The sequence below is a fragment of the Dama dama genome, chromosome 15 (genome assembly GCF_033118175.1).
Source record: "Dama dama isolate Ldn47 chromosome 15, ASM3311817v1, whole genome shotgun sequence".
NCBI lineage: Eukaryota > Metazoa > Chordata > Mammalia > Artiodactyla > Cervidae > Dama > Dama dama.
The window spans coordinates 60715684-60733891 of NC_083695.1; the positions used below are offsets into that span (position 1 = coordinate 60715684).

General features: G+C 35.6%; 1 protein-coding gene across 1 annotated transcript in view; it reads left to right on the plus strand.

Annotated features, from left to right (window-relative positions):
- Nucleotides 1–15714, plus strand: part of KIF11 (kinesin family member 11) — a 40893-nt gene extending 25179 nt beyond the window's left edge. Inside the window, exons 17-22 of the mRNA XM_061162189.1 lie at nucleotides 324–430; nucleotides 6969–7248; nucleotides 9569–9791; nucleotides 11149–11297; nucleotides 12174–12290; nucleotides 14287–15714. Of these exons, the coding sequence (XP_061018172.1) occupies nucleotides 324–430; nucleotides 6969–7248; nucleotides 9569–9791; nucleotides 11149–11297; nucleotides 12174–12290; nucleotides 14287–14418 (1008 nt within the window). The 3' untranslated portion in view covers nucleotides 14419–15714. The remainder of the gene's footprint in view (nucleotides 1–323; nucleotides 431–6968; nucleotides 7249–9568; nucleotides 9792–11148; nucleotides 11298–12173; nucleotides 12291–14286) is intronic.
- The last annotated feature ends 2494 nt before the right edge of the window (nucleotides 15715–18208 follow it).

The window sequence follows — 18208 nt, forward strand, 5'->3', positions numbered from 1 at the left end:
CTATGTATATCTGTCAAAATGGTTCCTTTTTTGGTATATTTGGTTAGTTCTGAGGTACACTGAAAGTAACTTGTTACATATAGTTAAAATAGCCTGCTAATTTAAAAGTTTGCTAATTATTTACTTTTTAAAAAAGTGCCTGTAGTATGATTATTCCTTTAACATCACTTCTACTACCTTCCTCTGTCAGAGGTGGAGTTAAAGATCTCTTATCAGGAATGTGCATCATTCCCACCTATGGGAAAATACTTTATATCAGCATGGAGTCAAAAGTTTAACCGTTATAATTTCAATCTTTTCCCTCCCCCACACCTTTCTTACAGGAACTTTACCAGTTAATGAATCTTTGGGAGGAGAGATACTGTGATTTGGAGGAAAAGTGTAAAAACATCCAGAAACCACTTAGCAGTGTTCAAGAAAATACAGAGCAGTAAGCTGTTTTTAAATTTGCTTTAGCTTTTCTCTATCTGAAATTATTTCTGAATAGAAAGTTTAAATAGTACAAATACTATCAACCCATTTTCTCATATATTTTATTTTGTTCATTTTATCATCCTCATTTCCTCTCTCCCCCTTTCTCTGTAATATTATATATTATATTAAATAATTATATAATATTATATACTACATTGAAGTGACGTGAAGTGAAAGTTGCTCAGTCGTGTCTGACTCTTTGTGACCACCAGGCTTCTCTGTCCATGGAATTCTCCAGGCCAGAATACTGGAGTGAGTAGTTGTTTCCTTCTCCAGGGGAACTTCCCAACCCAGGGATCAAACCCAGGTCTCCCGCATTGCAGGTGGATTCTTTACCGTCTGAGCCACCAGGGGAGCCCATATAGTTAGTATGTTGTATTATATAATATTGCCTGTAGATGAACAATCTTTTGAATGACAGTGGATACAGATATATATATTATATAATATATAATACTATATATATATATATAAAATTTTCTGAATAAGTTAGGGTCTTTGTAATCTCCACTTTACCCCAAATACTTCAGTGTATACCCTAAAAACATAAGATACTGTCTTATAATTATTTTATTAAAAAATTTTTAAAAGTTTTATTGGGATATAGTTGATTTACAATGTTATGTTAGTTTCAAGTGTACAGCAAAGTGAATCAGTTAAACATATACATATATCCTATTTCTTTTTAGATTCTTTTCCCATGTAGGTTATTATAGAATATTAACTAGAATTCCCTGTGTATACAGTAGGTTCTTATTAGTTATCTATTATAACAATTATTTTAAATTAGAAAGTTAGTATTGAGACTACTGTTATCTAATATACATACCTAATTCAAATTTTGCCAATTCTCTCACTAATGTTTTTTATAAGGAAAAAAAAAAAGGTTTTCCTTCTGGTCCAGGATTTAATTCAGAATCACACTTTGCATTTGTCATGTCTCTTTGAGTCTCCTTTAATCTAGAGCAGTTGCTTAGTCTTTGTCTTTCATGGCCTTTTCTTTTTCCATGAGCACGGAATATTTATTTAGTAGAGTGTCCCTCATTTGGGGTGGCCTTCATGGTTAGTTGGAGTTGTCAAGAATAACACAAAAGTAGTATGTTCTTAGTGCATCTCAGATTTCAAGAGGTTTAACTTTGATAATTTGGGTATAGTGTTGTCCTCTAGATTTCTCCCCTGTAAAGTTCCTTTGCAATTAATAAAGAACTTAAGGAGAGATACTTTGAAACTATATAAGTATCCTATTCTTAGAATCCATTGATATGTATGTCTGAAATAATTATGATAGTGGTTGTCAAGTGATCTTTTTCTAACCCAATCATTCCTTCTACATGTGTTAGCTGGCATTCTACTGAGAGGAAGAGCTTTCCCTTTCCCTTGCTATTTATTCTTATTCATTTATGTTATCATGTACTCGTGGATTCTTTTATCCTCTGGGTTATAATCCACTATTTTTTTTTTTATTTTGATGCTCAAATTATCTCAGGTTTTTGTTTTGTTGTCATTATCTTTTTTTTTTTGGCTGTGCAGCATGTCATGTCAGATCTTAGTTCCCTGAAGAGGGATCAAACCTGTGTCCCCTTCAGTAGAAGCATGGGGCCCTAACCACCGGGCAGCCAGGGAGCTCCCTGCCCCAGTTTTGACTAGTGAGAGCCTCTTCAAGTTGTCTTCTATGTCCTTTTGATATGATCTGTCCTTTTTGAGGGGTCGCCAAGAAGCAGACACAACTGAGCAACTAACAGACAGATACACAGTGTGGTGTTCCAGTAATCTTGTACTTTCTCAGCTCCAGCTCTAAAATCATAGTAATAGAAACCAAAATCTGGGCACTAGATGTTCTTACTGCTACTGAGGTGTCATTTCTTCTAAGGCTTCTCAGGTGGACATAGCTGGAAATATATGTGTGAATGTGTACATATATGTGCACATAAGTATCTTTTCAGTCCATGTTTGTGCTGCTTTTTCAGACTGTGAGAAACTTGGCTTTCATCCACAATATATTTACATATTTGCTCAATTTTAGAATACACATTAAGTAATTTAACAATTTCTAACTCATATTCATGATGAAATATATATTTACTAATTAGAGCAGGGTTTGGCAAACTCTGGGCTGGATGCCTGCTACTGCAGATAATTTTATTGACATAACCATGTTTGTTTACTCTATCTGCCAGTTTGTTTATATGTTGCCTTTGGCTGTATTTAGCTGCTTTTGCACTGCAAAGAGTATATCAAAGACTACTTGTAAGCCTAAAATATTTGCTATCTGGATTTTAAAGGAAAAGTTTGCTGATCCTGCATTAGTGTTCAGTGTTACTTTATAGTTCATTGCTTGCCAGTCTCGTATCCTTATCATATAGCTCAATCAGACTTATGTTTTCTTTTAGAAGTTTTATAATTTTATGTAAGATTTAAATCCATGAGTTTTTTTAAAAAAAAAAATTGGCCATACCACATGGCTTGCAGTAACTTAGTTCCCTGACCAGGGATCAAATCTGAGTCCTTAGCAGTCAAAGTATGAAGTCCTAACCATTGGACTGTCAGGGAATTCCTCATGATCTGGTTTTAAATTTTTGTGTAAGCTGTGGGATTTGTCAAGATTTTTGCCTGTAGATATTATAAACTCACAAGGATAAGAATATTCTGATACTTACCCCTATTTTTGCCCATTAAATTGTTCCTTCCTGAAGTTTCAAGCTTTCTTCTGTTTGGAGAACTTCCTTTAGTCTTTGGGGTAGGTCTGCTGTCTACAAATGCTGTTTTGCTTTGTCTGACAATATCTTGATTTTCCTTTCATTTCTGAACAATATTTTCACTGGCTATAGAATTCAGGGTTGACAAGTTTTTTTCTTTCAGCACCTGGAATATGTTGTTTCATTTCCTTTTGGTCTCCAAGAGATGAGAAATACAGTTATTCAAATCTTGTTCATGTATAGGCAGTTTTCTCTGTAGCTGCTTTCAAGATATGTGTTCACTTATGTATTTCTTTGACTTAATTATCTTTGGGTTTGCTCAGCTTCTTGAAGGTGGCACTAGTGGTAAAGAACTGGTAAGAGATGTGGGTTTGATCCCTGGGTCAGGAACATCCCCTGGAAAGAGGGCATGGCAACCCACTTCAGTATTCTTGCCTGGAGAATCCCACTGACAGAGGAGCCTGGTGGGCTGTGGTCCGTGGGATCGCAAAAAGTCGGACATGACTGAAGCAACGTAGCAGCAGTTTCTTGAATCTGTAGACTTAGGTCTTTCACCAGACTTTGAAATTTTCATCCTTTTTTTTTTTAAACCAAGACTGATTGATTGATTTTTTTGGCCTTGGCACACAGCTTGTAGGATCTTTGTTCTCCAACCAGGGATTGAACCCCAGGCCATGGCAGCACCAAGTCCTAACCATTTGACAACCAGGGAACTCCCTCCATTGTGTCTTTGAACATTTTTCAGCACTGTATTTTTTCTCCTCTGATCTAGAACTTTGATGACACAAATGTTCAGTGTTTGTTTTTTTTTATTGTGGTCCCATAGTTCTCTGAGACTATAGATATATAGTCTACTTTCTTTTGATAAGATTGAGTAAATTCTATAATCTGTCTTTATGCTCACTGACCCTTCTTTTGTCCTGTTTAATCTACTGTTGAACCCATTCAATGAGATGTTTTATTTCAATTACTGCTTTTTTTCAGTTTTATAATTTCCTTTTATTTCTTTTTAAAAATCTCTTCTATTTCTTTGTTAAGATTCTCTTTCTCTATTTGCTAGATGTATTTTAATTGCTCATTGAAAACACTTTTATGATGGTTGATTAAAATCCTTATGAAATTGTTCCAACATTTGAATTATCATAGTGTTGGTACCTGTTGTCTTAACTCATTCAAGGTGTGATTTTCCAGAGCAGTTTTCAGTTGTTTCCTGAACATTTTGTTTATTATGTTAGGTGATTCAGAACCCTATTTAAATCTTTTTTAAGTGGGAATGTCTTGGCCCACCTTTTGGGGCTGTGATTCCAATAACACTTTAATTTTCAGAGCTCTAGTAGTTTTAGTATGGCATGCTTCATTCCTGTGCTACCCATATGAGAAAAATCTGTATTCTGCTTTTGATGAATAACGTGTTCTAAATATGTCATTTAGGACAATTGGTAGTGCTATTCAGGTCACCTATATCCTTACTGAGTTTCTGTTTACTTGTTCTACTAATAAAGGGGTATTGAAATTGACTTTAATTGTAGATTTTTCTATTTCTTTTCTCAGTTCTGTCAGGTTTTTGCCTCATGTAAGTGATGCTCTGTTGTAGATGCATACACAGTAGGGTTGATATATCTTGGAGAATTGACCTTTTATCATTATGTATTAATAGAGTCCCTTTTTATCCTTGATAATTTTCGTTATTCTGAAGTCTGCTGTCTGAAATTAATTCAAAATGTTCTGGCTCAGATGGTAAAGAGTCTGCCTACAGTGCAGGAGACCTGCGTTTGATTCCTGGGTCAGGAAGATCCCCTGGAGAAGGAAATGGCTACCTACTCCAGTATTCTTGCCTGGAAAATCCCATGGACAGAGCAGCCTGGCAGGCTACAGGCTGTGGGGTTGCAAAGAGTCAGACAGGACTGAGCAACTTCACTTTCACTTTCTTTAAATACAAAAAATGTTAGTTTTCTATTGACTGCTATTTGCATAATATAGCTTTCTTCATCTCTTTACTTTTGAAGTTAGTCTTTATACTTAAAGTGGATTTCTTATAGACAGCATATAATTGGATCTTCTTGTTTTTTTTTTAATCAAATCTAACGATGTATGGCTTTTAGCTGTGTGATTAGACCATTCTCATTTAAATATTGGTATGGTTGGATTAAAACCGACCATTTTGTCATTTTCTATTTGTTGCATCATTTGTGCTTTGTTTTCATTTTTTCCTTTCCTAATTTAAGTCAAGCATCTTTATGTTTTCATTTTATCTCCCATTGACTTGTCATTTATGCTTTTAAAATTACTTTTTAAAACTGGTTTTTCTAAGATTAATAATATATATTTTAAAATAATTTTAATCCACCTCCAAATAGTTTGCTGTTTCATGTATAATGAAAGGACCTTAACAGTATATCCCAATTCCTCCTTCCTATCTCATACGCATTGTTTTCATATATTTTACTTACACATATACATATGCTATATTTACCCAGTACATTGTTCCTCTGCTTTATCTATTTTCTTTCTTAATATGGCTTCTAGAAATTTTTAAATTGTGTATATGACTCATATTTCTATTGAATGACTCAGCTCTAGAATTCTGGATGTCACCTCTCCTACTACTAACTCCTGTCATCAGTTTTTCAATTCTGTTTTTGGTCCTACTCATTATATCATGTTCCATTCTGAACTCTTCCTTCTAGATTCTGAATCTAGGAAGCATTTCCCTACTTTTTATTTCTAGTGGGTTGTGATTCCTTGAGGGGATGGATTTGTGTCAATAACCTGCAAGCTTACCAGTTAATTTTCTTTTCCGTTTTCAATTATTTCCACTTTATCTGTAGCTGAACTTTGGTTTTGGGCACATTTGCTTCCCCACTTAATTTGCTCACATGGTGTACCATCTAGTGGTAGTAGAGGGTAACCTTCATTCCCCAAAGTTTAACTCTGCTCCTATGAGATGACTTTGAATGCTGTTGATATTATTAGGGAACTTTAAGGAGAGAAGGAAGCCACTGATGAATTTTAAATATGTATTTTGATATTAGTTTCATATCAGCATTATGTTTCATTGCACTATATGTGCTATATGTATAATTTGTCACACCTCAATATACTTGTCTTTTAATTATTAGAAAGTTTTATAACTGACTTTGTTCTATAATATTTATAGTTTTTTATTTATTTTGTGTCATAGACAAGGCAAAACTGCCTAAGAACAGAATGACTTAACTGATTGTGGACAGTTTAGGGACTATAAACTAGAGGCTACAGGCAATAGGAGATGTTCTTAAGTAACATAATTCAGTTGTTATTTAGTTGCTAAAATTGTGTCCAGCCTTTTTGCAACCCCTGGGACTGTAGCCCGCCAGGCTTCTCTGTCTATGGGATTTTCCAGGTAAGAATACTGGAGTGGGTTGCCATTTCCTTCTCTAGGGGATCTTTCCAACCCAGGGATTGAACCCTCATCTCCTGCATTGCAGGTGGATTCTTTACCACTGAGCAACCCGGGAGGAGTAAAACACTTAGGCAGAGTTCATTTTAATAACCATATAGTTAATATTCTAAGAGGTGTGAAGTAAAGTGTCACATCTGGAAAAGGGCTGAAAAAGGTTTTATAAGAAAAGAGATATTTTCAAAAGTCATTTAGTCACAGATGTGATACCAGTCTGCTGATAAGACAAGAACTTGAACTCTAGAATAAGACTACTTAGGTTTGAATATTCCATTTTTGAGCTGTGTGATCTTGGGCAAGTTATGTATCCTTTGAGTCTTAGTTTTCCATTTTAACAGTGTTATTCTCTTTTCCTGTAGGAAATCTAAAGATGTAATTAGCAAAACAACTTCTCAGAGTGAAAAATTTTGTGCTGATTTTGATGATTTGTCAGAGGAACTCAGACATTTTAACCAAGAACATACAAAATTGGTTGAAGAGTCTAAGAAACACTGTGATAAACTCAGTAGCAACCTTGAAATAATTTCTAAAGAGACCGAACAGAGATGTGAGGCTCTGAACACAAGCACACTTCATTTTTCTGAACAGTGGGCATCTTGGTTAAGTAAAAGGCAAGAGGAACTTCAGAATTTATTGAAGGTAATTACTTTGTAACTGGAATCTCCCTTGGGGAGAACAGTGATAATCAGAAAATTTTATATTCTTGGCTAAGAATTGACAAAGTATAATGAATAACTTAAAGTTGTAAGGATAACAGTTGGTATGCTTATACATGATCTTGTTTCACATATACGTTTCCTAGATCTCCAGATGATTTAACATTTGTCTGATCTGTCCTATATCTATCTTTGGTTTTTGATTTGTTAGTTACTTTGGTTTAGAGCACGCTGTCCTTTGGTATATAATACTTTTCACTTATAAATGACTTTTACTTTTGTTTGGGTACATTCAAACCTGTTATTGCTTTAAGTATTTAGGATATTGTTCTGGTTACTCAGAAGACATCTGATAGGTTTGTGGGTTTGCTTGAACTTAATATTTGCATGAACCCTTTGTGGCTTGGTTTTTCTTCTGTGCAATGAAAGGATTTTACTACTATTCTTAGAAATTAGGTAAAATAACTTAAGTGTTTTAATCTATATAACCTATTTTCACAAAAAGGAACCATGACTAGTAGAAAAATACGTAATTTCAGGTTTAGAGCAATAAGTATACCAGATGAGCCTATAGATCTTGTTATACCAGAAAGTAAAGATGCTGTTAAAGATTAATGGAATTGTCTCAAAAAGACTTAGGAGCCAACCTGAGACACTCCCTTATTAGAGGTGGTACAATTTGAGCATCATGAGGAATAAGTGCTACAACAGATTCAGTTCAGTTCAGTTCAGTCGCTCAGTCGTGTCTGACTCTTTGCGACCCCATGAATCAGCACGCCAGGCCTCTCTGTACATCACCAACTCCCGGAGTTTACTCAAACTCATGATTAAGATATATCAAATATGTTAAAATTGATAAATTCATAGAAATTTCATTAGTCTCCTTTGGTTCATGCTAGGGAAGCAGTAAATTATTCTAAGAAGTAGTCAATGAAGGGAAACAATTGAAAGGTCATCTGTCTTTACTGAAAGAACTCTGTCTTGGTTTAGCAGGGTAATGGATGACGAAAAGTGTTTGAAAGAAGAATTCCAGCTAGTAAAATGCAGAAGAAATGATAGAATTAGGATATCACCATCTTGCAAAACCCCTAGTGAAATAATCCTTGTGGACATTAGTGACTGCATATACCATTTGAGCAAAAGCTGATGAGAGATCTTTATAACTAAGAAGGTGACCATACTCAAACACACTGGTTGATTTTTTTCCGTGCAGCTTGTGAGATTTTAGTTTTCCACTGCCCTTGGCAGTGAAAGCACAGCATCCTAACCACTGGATCACCAGGGGATTCCCCACACCGATTAATCTTAATGTGAGACACACAACCAGGCATTATGTACTTTCAGTACCACCTATGAAATATTCTTGCCAAAAAGTTAAAACCTGGTCTAGATCAAGCCTTTAGATCTAACTAATTTGTAGAAAATACAGAGGACAAATGAACATGTGAAAATAACAGAGGTGCAATTGAACATATCTAATAACTGAGATATTCAGTAGAGCACAAATACCTGGTTTCTTCAATGAAATTTTCTTTCAAAGCAGAAAGTATGGATAACCTATATTAAAAGAGTTCAGACTTAGAGGGCCTTAAGCCCTGGTTTACCTAGCATAGTCCTTGTTTATATTTATTGCACTAGGGTAATTATTGTTAATGGCCCTTTTTACTCTTAGAATATCTCAGTTTTGATGAGAAATTATATAGTCATTTACTTAAGACATCAACCAAATCTAATGATGAATTCTGATTCAAACAAGTCTGAAAAACATGAGAGAACTCATGAAATTTAAACACTGACTAGACATTTGATGTAAAGAAAGGAATGCTAAATTTTTTAGATGTGAGTTCAGTTCAGTTCAGTTGCTCAGTCGTGTCTGACTCTCTGCGACCCCATAGACAGCAGCAGGCTAGACCTCCCTGTCCATCACCAACTCCCAGAGTTTACCGAAACTCATGTCCCTTGAGCCGGTGATGCCATTTAGATGTGAGAGTGATCTTAAAAAGTTCTTAACTCTTGGAGAAGTATGCGATGTAAAAGGATAAAATGATACAGAAATTGCTTCAGAACTGTCTTGGTGGAGAGCAGGAGTAACTGGCCAGTCTTAATTAATCTATATCCCATGTAGTAATAAACGGTGAGGTTGGGTAGTGAATATAAAGGGGTTATTAGTATTACTATTTATACTTTTACGTGTGTTTCTAAAACCTTTGTTATGGAAAATTTCAAGGTAAGAAGTTAAAATGTTGCATAAAGGACGGGCAACTTTGATCTTAGTAATGAAATCTCATTTGCATCATTTACAGGTTGTAAACCAAGGCTGTGAGACTTCAAGTTTAGAGATTACTGAACAATTAAGTGGGCATAAAGCAGCTAATGAGAACCAGCAAAACTTTTTTCTCAGTCAGATAACTATTGATAAAGAAGAATTAATGACACAAAGTCAAGAACTTAATAAAACCGTAAAAATAGGTTTGACTAAGCTTAACTGCTTTCTACAACAGGATCTGAAACTGGACATCCCAACAGGTACTTTTAAAGGGAAATTGATTTAAAAAATTTTTGAAGTTGAATTCAACTGTATACAGTGCTGGTTGTTCCTAGAAACTAGGTCTTGCCATTCCCTGACACAGATTTACCATCTCACTCTGATTAATGAATGGAAATATGGAAAAACTGGAATCATAAAGTAGGTTTAATCAAGCATTAGATGATATACATAGCATATACTCCCAGAAACTTGGGCAATCATAATTCAGTAAAAGTTTACAAACATTCAGGTAACTGGCTTTATTAAGAGAGCACATTTTAGAAATGTGCTAAAGAGAGCACAAAAAGAAAGCCTACCAAAAAAAAAAAAGCCTACCATCTATCTAGCACTGTTTATAAAAGGACATTTTAATACCAAAAATGGAGGAATGTAATTAAATAAATCTAGTTTAATGCAAGGTTTACCACACTGTACATTTTTTATGTGTACCTCTCCTTTTGTCAGGACCGTTTAGATTGGCATTCAGGAATTACCATTTTGGGAGGTCAGAGCAGTATAAGCTATAATGTATTCAGGGAGGCCTTCATGAGAGAAGGTGTAACAAACTATTTAACACAGGAAGAGTAATTGAGTTATTCATTAGGTTGCGGTAGTGGTGACACTCTGTAAATTTACTAAAAATCATTGAGTGTATTTTGTGGTATGTAAATTATACTTTAAAGTTTTTTTTTTTAAGCAGTTATAAAAGGAGATGGCACTAAAGGATGCTAGTTAATTTTTTTTCCCCAAGACTCTTGATATTTATTATCCATTTTTCAATGAAATTAGGAATATAAATGTTAAGTGAAAAGGCCAGTGCCTGTGTAAATTATGAGAACAGGAATTATAAAGAAATGTAGCTGGTTAATATTTACTTTCCACCAAATTTACAGTAAAATGATTATTCCTATCTAACTGATCATGCTGAGAAAATTGTGTCTTATTCCAATAATGTTGCCATTTTTTTCAGAACACTCTGAATCCTTTTAGAGCCTATAATACATCTTCTGTAGGTGGAAAAATTCATATTTTGGCATAGGTTGGATCTTGCAGTTGGTTGAGTTGTCAGTTTAGGAAATATTTTAAGCAACATATGCCTGACAGATAACAGAATTGATTCATATATGTGGCAGTAGTTATATTTTTGGAAGACAAAGACTTACTGGGAAGTATAAGTTTTAGCATTAAAAAAATTGCTGGGAGAGAAGTTCAAGGGGGGGGACATATGTATAACTGTGACTGATTCATGTTAATGTTGGCAGAAACCAGTACAATATTATAAAACAATTATTGTTCAATTAAAAAAACCGTACTCATAAGCCACGTTTCAATTTTTACCACTTATATCCACTAAAGGTACGACCCCACAGAGGAAAAATTATGTATACCCATCAACACTGGTGAGAACCCAGCCACGTGAACAACTCCTTGATCAGTTGAAAATGAAACAGCCTGAGCTGTTAACAAAGCTAAACTGTTCAGAAAACAATGAAGAGACTAGTCAGGTAAAATTTATTTTAGGCATCATAATTTTAGAATTCTCCCATAAACTTTTTTTTTTTTATTTACCTTTATTTATTTATTGTATTCTTATTTTGGCTGTGCTAAGTCTTCGTTGCCGCATGAGGGCTCTCTCTAGTTGTGACAATCGGGGGCTGCTCTCTAGTTGCGACGGCTTCTCTTGTCGCGGAGCCAGGCCCTAGGTGTATGGTCTTCAAGAGTTGGAGCACATGGGCTTAGTTGCTCCTTGGCATGTAGGTTCTTCCTGAACCAGGGATCCACCCGATGTCCCTGCATTGCAAGACGGACTCCTAGCCACTGGACCACCAGGGAAGCCCTAGACAGTGTTTATGTTGTGTTTATTATGTGCTCGACATTGTTCTGAGCATTTTACATATATATATATTTACTTAGTTAATTCTCTCAGTAACTCCGTAAGGTGAATGCTAGTACTATCCCCATTTTAACAGGTGAGGGAACTAAGAATTACCTTGTCCCAAATCACAAGGATGGAGCTGGAAGTAGAACATAGAGAATCTCCACAATCTGTGCATTTAACTACAGTAATTATAGAAAAGTTGGGAAATTGGAAAGTAAAGAAGAAAGTAAAAAGTAAATTATAATCTCTTTATTCTGAGATTATCACATTTAACACTTTATTATAGGTACTTCTCTATGTGAAAACATAACAGGAATTATTTTTATTATTTTGTAGACTTTCTGCTAATTTTGTTGAGGTTTAACTTTTAAGTAATGGACATTGTGTTATTTTTCAAAGAAGAAAACTGCCTTGTGTGAAGACTTTTTTTTAACCCTGTCCCCACCATGTGAAGATTTTTAAGCCCTGGGAATTTATCAATTCATCTAGCTTCTTCTTTTAGGACTTGGATGAAGAAAATGCTGTTCCGGTGCTCACTATTGAAGAACCTCTAACTCAGGAACCATCTGTAGATACTAGTTTGGATTGTTCATCGAGTGGTGGGGTTCCATTTTTCCAGGTACCTGATTGTATCTTGTTAGATAACCCTTCCACATCTAACATAAATCTGTCATTTGCTATCCAGTATAAAGGCATTGCTCTTGATGGATGGAACAGGAAAAGTATCTTAGTCATTTCTTTGGGATGGCTTGTTAACTTTTCTGGTTTAAAGAATTTACACAAGTATAATTGATTAGGGATTTTTTGGTAGGATAAATAAACTCAAAGTTTGACGTATTCCCATCCTTGGCAGGTAATCTTCTGTTGTTATCCTTACCCCTTTTCTACTTCCTCCATACTCGGAATGATACTAAAAGCAGTCATTTCTCTCTTCCCTCCACCTTTGACGTGGATGTCCTGGAGCCTATCTCTGCCCACAGTCAGACTTTGAAGGCTAACACATTTAAATTGAGATTGAATGCCTCTCCGGTTTAAAGACTGAGTCTCCTGCCTGAGGCTTTTCTCCTATTAACTATTCCCCCAGGTAGCCTGCACTTCTCACCTGCCTCGATATTGAGCATTTACATCTTGTGCCCTTTCCTTCCCCCTTTTTACCACTTTTGGGAGTATAACACTAAACTGTCTAATCTTTCCCTCTCATTTAAAGGCATAAGCCTAGACAGAGTCTGTGAAGTAAGAATTTGCTTACATAGGATGTTAATGTCTACATTTTATATCATAGTTGAAGTGCTGCTTCTGATGTGTCGAGTCTCCATTCCTATTAAACTATTAAATTAAGCTATTAGGTTCCTATTAACCTATTAATCTGAGCTGCTCTAGCTCAGATTTTATTAAATTCCTCTCTCCCTGCATCAAGGCAGTTTTATCCCCCAAATCTTCCTACCTTTTGCTTTATTCTTTACTATTAAAAAATGCTAGATATATTTCTATTTTTCAACCCTCTCTTCCATCTTATAAAATTAAGGAAAGGGAAAGATAAGAGAACTTTAGTGACTACTTAATCCCTATTTGAAAATTCTCTCATTATTACAGCATATGATGTTCTGAAGGCCAGGCTTATTGGTTCAGTTATGGTAAGGAAGTTCCTACAGTACCAGAAAAGACTTGGGATTGGATTTGAGACCTTTAGCTAAAGTCCAGAAATTATTTTTTTCTCTGATATCTATCTGATTTGGGGAAGTGTTCTAGGTTAGAAACTCTAAAGTTGCTTTACAATTTGTCTAAAAATTGATGAGTGGGTCTATAAGGAAAGTCATCAGTTACCTAAAGCTCTCTAAGGGCAAGTACAAGGATTCCAATGAAGTATTCCCAAATGAGAAACATGAAATAAGTTTTTTAAAAGATAAAATATAGGTTAAATAAAAAGTATCTTGAGATAGCCTATAAAATAGAATTACCTCTTTTTTTTGAGGGGGGGCGGCTGCATCTTACAGCCCATGGGATCTTAGTTCCCTGACCAGGGATTGAACCCTGGGCCTGGCAGTGAAACCACAGAGTCCTAACCCCTGGACTGCCAGGGAAGTCCCAGAATTGCCATTTTTGTACAGTAGCCCATCTTTGTTTCCTGGAGCATGACTTCTAGCAGCAGCACTATTGACATTTTGAGCTGGCGAATTCTTTGTTGTGGTGACCTGTCCTGTGTATTATATGGTATTCATGAGCAGCTTCCCCGGCTTCTGTCCACTGGAAGCCAGCAGTACCCCTCTAGCTTTAACAACCAAAAACATCTTCAGAGAGAAGCAAACGTCCCGAGAGGCAAAAGTCTCCCTGTTGATAACCATGGCCCTACAGTAAAATCTGTAATTATTTTTTTGGAAAACCATACAGAAAATTAAATTCCTTTCTCAAACACACCCCCCACTTGGTGATAAAATAAGAAGGCATTCATTTCTACTTTCCAGGCAAAGTGTTGGCTCAAATTTGCGCTGAGTATTTCTAAAGTTTTCCACACCTAATTTCTTCCCTGTAAACCAGAGAATTTTGAAAATAGAATATGATTAATATGTGTCACATGTTACTTTATATTGACTTAATTTTCTCCCTTAAATTCACAGCATAAAAAATCACATGGAAAAGACAAAGAAAACAGAGGCACTAATCCATTGGAGAAGTCTAAAGTAGAAGAAACCATAGAGCCATCTGTTACGAAGAGCAGATTACCTCTACGAGCCCAGAACAATTTTTAGTTAACTTGAGGATTGGTAATTTTATTTTTTAAGGAAATGAAAAATAAAACCTGTAACCCCAGAACTTGAGCCTTGTGTGTAGATTAAAAACGAGTAGAAAATATCAAGGCAGTACTGTAAATGTAGTTGAATTTACTATCTATTTTTCTGTCATTGCTGTAGTTCCCTCTCTGTTAAGTTGGATTTCATTTGGGGTTTGCATGGAGTAAATATGTATTTCTAACTTTTGATATAAAATAGTGCTTTCAGAACAAATGAAAAATGTTTTCTTGTGTATTACTAAATAGCAGATAGATGCTGCAGTGTTCTTTTAGGCTTGAACTTATATAGGTAAATATCACCAGGACTTGGTCTTAGGAAGGCCATATCCTTTCTTTTCTTGCTATGACTGAATTATGTTTATCTTTCCTTGCCTCCTTCCCTAGACTTTTTCATTCTGCCTGCTCAGCTCACTTTCTCCCTTTTTGTCACCAAGCCATTTGTAGAGCTAGAAAATGGTATCTATCCATTATTATGAGATAGCCAGAGTTTTATCTAGAAATCTTTGACACTTTTCTGTGGTTATCTCTAAAATCACTGTCAACAGTAAACATAACCCTGGAAATATCCTGTTTGTTTCCCCCAGAAGTGAAAAAGCATTTCATTCCTTTATGAGGCCTAACATATTAGCTCCTACAGAGTTCACAAAAAGCCATCCTCTCCAGAATATACATTGCTATTATGGGAGAAAAACCCTGAGTTCTGATTAATGGCTGTGTGACCCCATTTTGAGGCCTTTATCTTGTGTAAAAGGTCACACTGATTTAAGGGCTTTTTGAAGCTATTGATTATGAGTGTAATTTATATTTTTTTGTTTACTTGGTAAAACTTTTTATTGTTCTTTGTATATAATATATGTATGTATATATTTTTCTTTACTGAAATCTTAACCCTTAATTGAAGGTCCCTGATATTCTTTTGATCTAGCAGCCAAATTTCTGGAAGTTGGGATGTTTCAGCATGAAGAACCAGAGCACTTAGAAAATATATGCAAAGAATAAATTTTGTGCCACATCAAGTTAAGTGTAGAAATTCAGAGTTTGATTTTGATAAACTAAAACCAAGCTCTGTTGGAGAATTAGAAAACGTGCTACTTCAAGCAACTCAATTTGCCTTGCAGAGTATTAATTATCTTAATAAAAATGATCATATAATTTCTCTGTGAAATCAGATGTTAATACAAGATATGAATAATATCTAATAAAAATAAGCTACCCTGGGTAAATCCATAATTAATAAATTTGATCTCTACATTAACTTGCTTGTCTCATTATTTCTTATTTTGCAGTGGGTATGTTTACAGAGTTAAGCAAGTTGTATTAAAATTCCTAAAATAAACTTCTGCACAGGTATCAGCAAGGAAAAAAGGCCTTGGTAAACATCCCAGCTTTCAGTTGCACTCCACAGGGCTACACCTTAGTGTGAGATGAATGAGAAACAGATTGGCCCTCACAGGGCCTGAAGTCCAGCTTTAAGCCATCTCATTCCCAAACTGTTTGAAGGTTATCTAGGAATGCTAATACAGCTGGTTGAACAGCCTACAGAAGCCAAAATAAATCAGGAGAATTTTAACATCTAGAGCCTTAAGTTAACTCGGTACTTTTTAATATAGTGTGAAGCACTCAAAAAGTAACCTTCAGCAAAAATAGAGTAGCTTCAAGGACCCATCATTCCTCCTCAGAGATGAAAACATTCAGAAATAATTTTGTCATAACTTGGAAAAACAGAAGTTTATAGAACCAAGCAAATGTTGCATCAGGAACAAAGTAATCTAAAAATTAGAAAAGCCTTTTGGTGTTTTACTTGCCCTTGCTCCATCCCCCTTCCCAGCTCTGTGCTAGTCCTGAAGACAGGCAGAAGCCTGTGGGTCTGAGTGGGACCTTGTTCCCTGGTCCTGAAGAAGCTGAGGCAGTTTTAATCTCAAAAATTTGTTGAAACCTGTTTAGGCCAACATGAAGGACTGAAGCAAGGCACTTTCCTTTGTTTCAGCTAACTCTGAACTCAGGTTGAAAAATGGTAGGCATTTCTCAAAAATATTGTAAGCAAAAACGGGCTGCCACGTTTGGCAAAAGATTACAGTTGAGGTAAATAAAGGTGTGCCCAAAGCCTCAGAGGAAATAATGGGAGAGAATTTCCTAGGGAAATCAGGCTATTCAAAAACAACAGTGTATACTAGGGAACTGAGAAAGCCATCTATGTTTAGGTCAAGTTGCATGTTTAGAGAAGACCTGAGAAGACCTAAGTGTTCACTGGTGGCTGAACTCTGGGCTCAGCACAAGTAGGAAGTGAAGGCTAAGGAGATTTAAAAATGATCTAGCTAAGCACTAAAGGAGTGTGCCAATATAGTCACTCTACAAAGACTGGGAAGAGGTTTTTCCCCTTATGTTTTAATTCTTGTCTAACATATATTTTTGCCACCGGCATTCAAGGAAATCTGTCAATACTAGCTGAATACAAGCAAAAAAGTCTTCAAAGAAAAGTCAAGTGAGACGTTACAAAAAAAGTTGAGAAAAGTCACTAAACTGCTACAGCCCACAGCAAGGAACAAAAACAAACCATGAGGCATGAAGAATCTGATGGCCAAAGTTACCATAATATTCAAATGTTTTCAACAAAAAACTGGGTATTTTGCAAAGTTTGGCTCATTCGCAGAAGAAATTAACAAACTTGCTGAGGGGGCATAAACTTTGGAATTTCAATCAACTGTCTCAATTATGCTCACGGAGCTAAAGGAATCCAGTAAGTTGTCTCAACAAATAGAGAATATCAGTGAAGAAATTGTAAAAAGGAACCACACAAATCTGGAGCTGAAAAGTAACTGAAGTGAAAAAAAATCACTAGAGGCTTCCAATAGTATATATGAACAGGCAATTGAAAGCCAGTGAACTTGAAGCTAAGTCAATTGAAATTGTCCAGTTGGAGAATCAGGAGGGAAAAAGAATGAAGGACAAATAGAATTTAAGAGACCTGTAGAGCATAATGAAATAACATTTGCAAAAAGAAAGTACCAGAAGGATAGAGAGAGAAAGGAGCAGAAAGAATACTTGAAGAAATAATGGCTGAAAACTTAGATTTGCTAAAACATTCAAAGCTGCATATCCAAGATGCTCAACAAGTCCAAACAGTATAAACTCAAGAGATCCACAAGACATATTATAACTGAACTGTTAAAACTGCAGACAGAATCTTGAAAGCAGCAAGAGTGTAGTCTTCAGGAAAATGCAAATTAAAACCACAGTTAAATATCACTTCACATCCACAAGAATAGCCATAGTAAAAACAAAATAACAAAAACAAAAACAACAAAATAACTTCCCTGTTGGTCCAGTGGCTAAGACTCTGCACTTTCACCACAGGGGGCCCCAGGTTTGACCCCTGGATGGGGAACCCAAGATCCTGCCTGATGCACAGTGCGGCCCAAAATAAAAAATAACAAGTGCTGGTGAAGATAGTCAGTGGAAACCCTCATATACTGCTTGTGGGAATGAAAAATGTCAGTCACTGTTTACAAAGAGCTTGGTGGTTCCTAAACAAGATAAATGTAGAATTACCATTTGACCCAGCAAATCTACTCTTAGATAGCTATCCAAGAGAAAAGAAAAAATTTATCCACACACATCTGTACACAGATGTTCATGTTAGCACTATAAATGCTATAAATGATACAAGTGTCCATCAACATAAAATGGATAAAATACATATAATGGATTATTACTTAGCCATAAAAAAATGAAGTGCTGATACCTGCTAC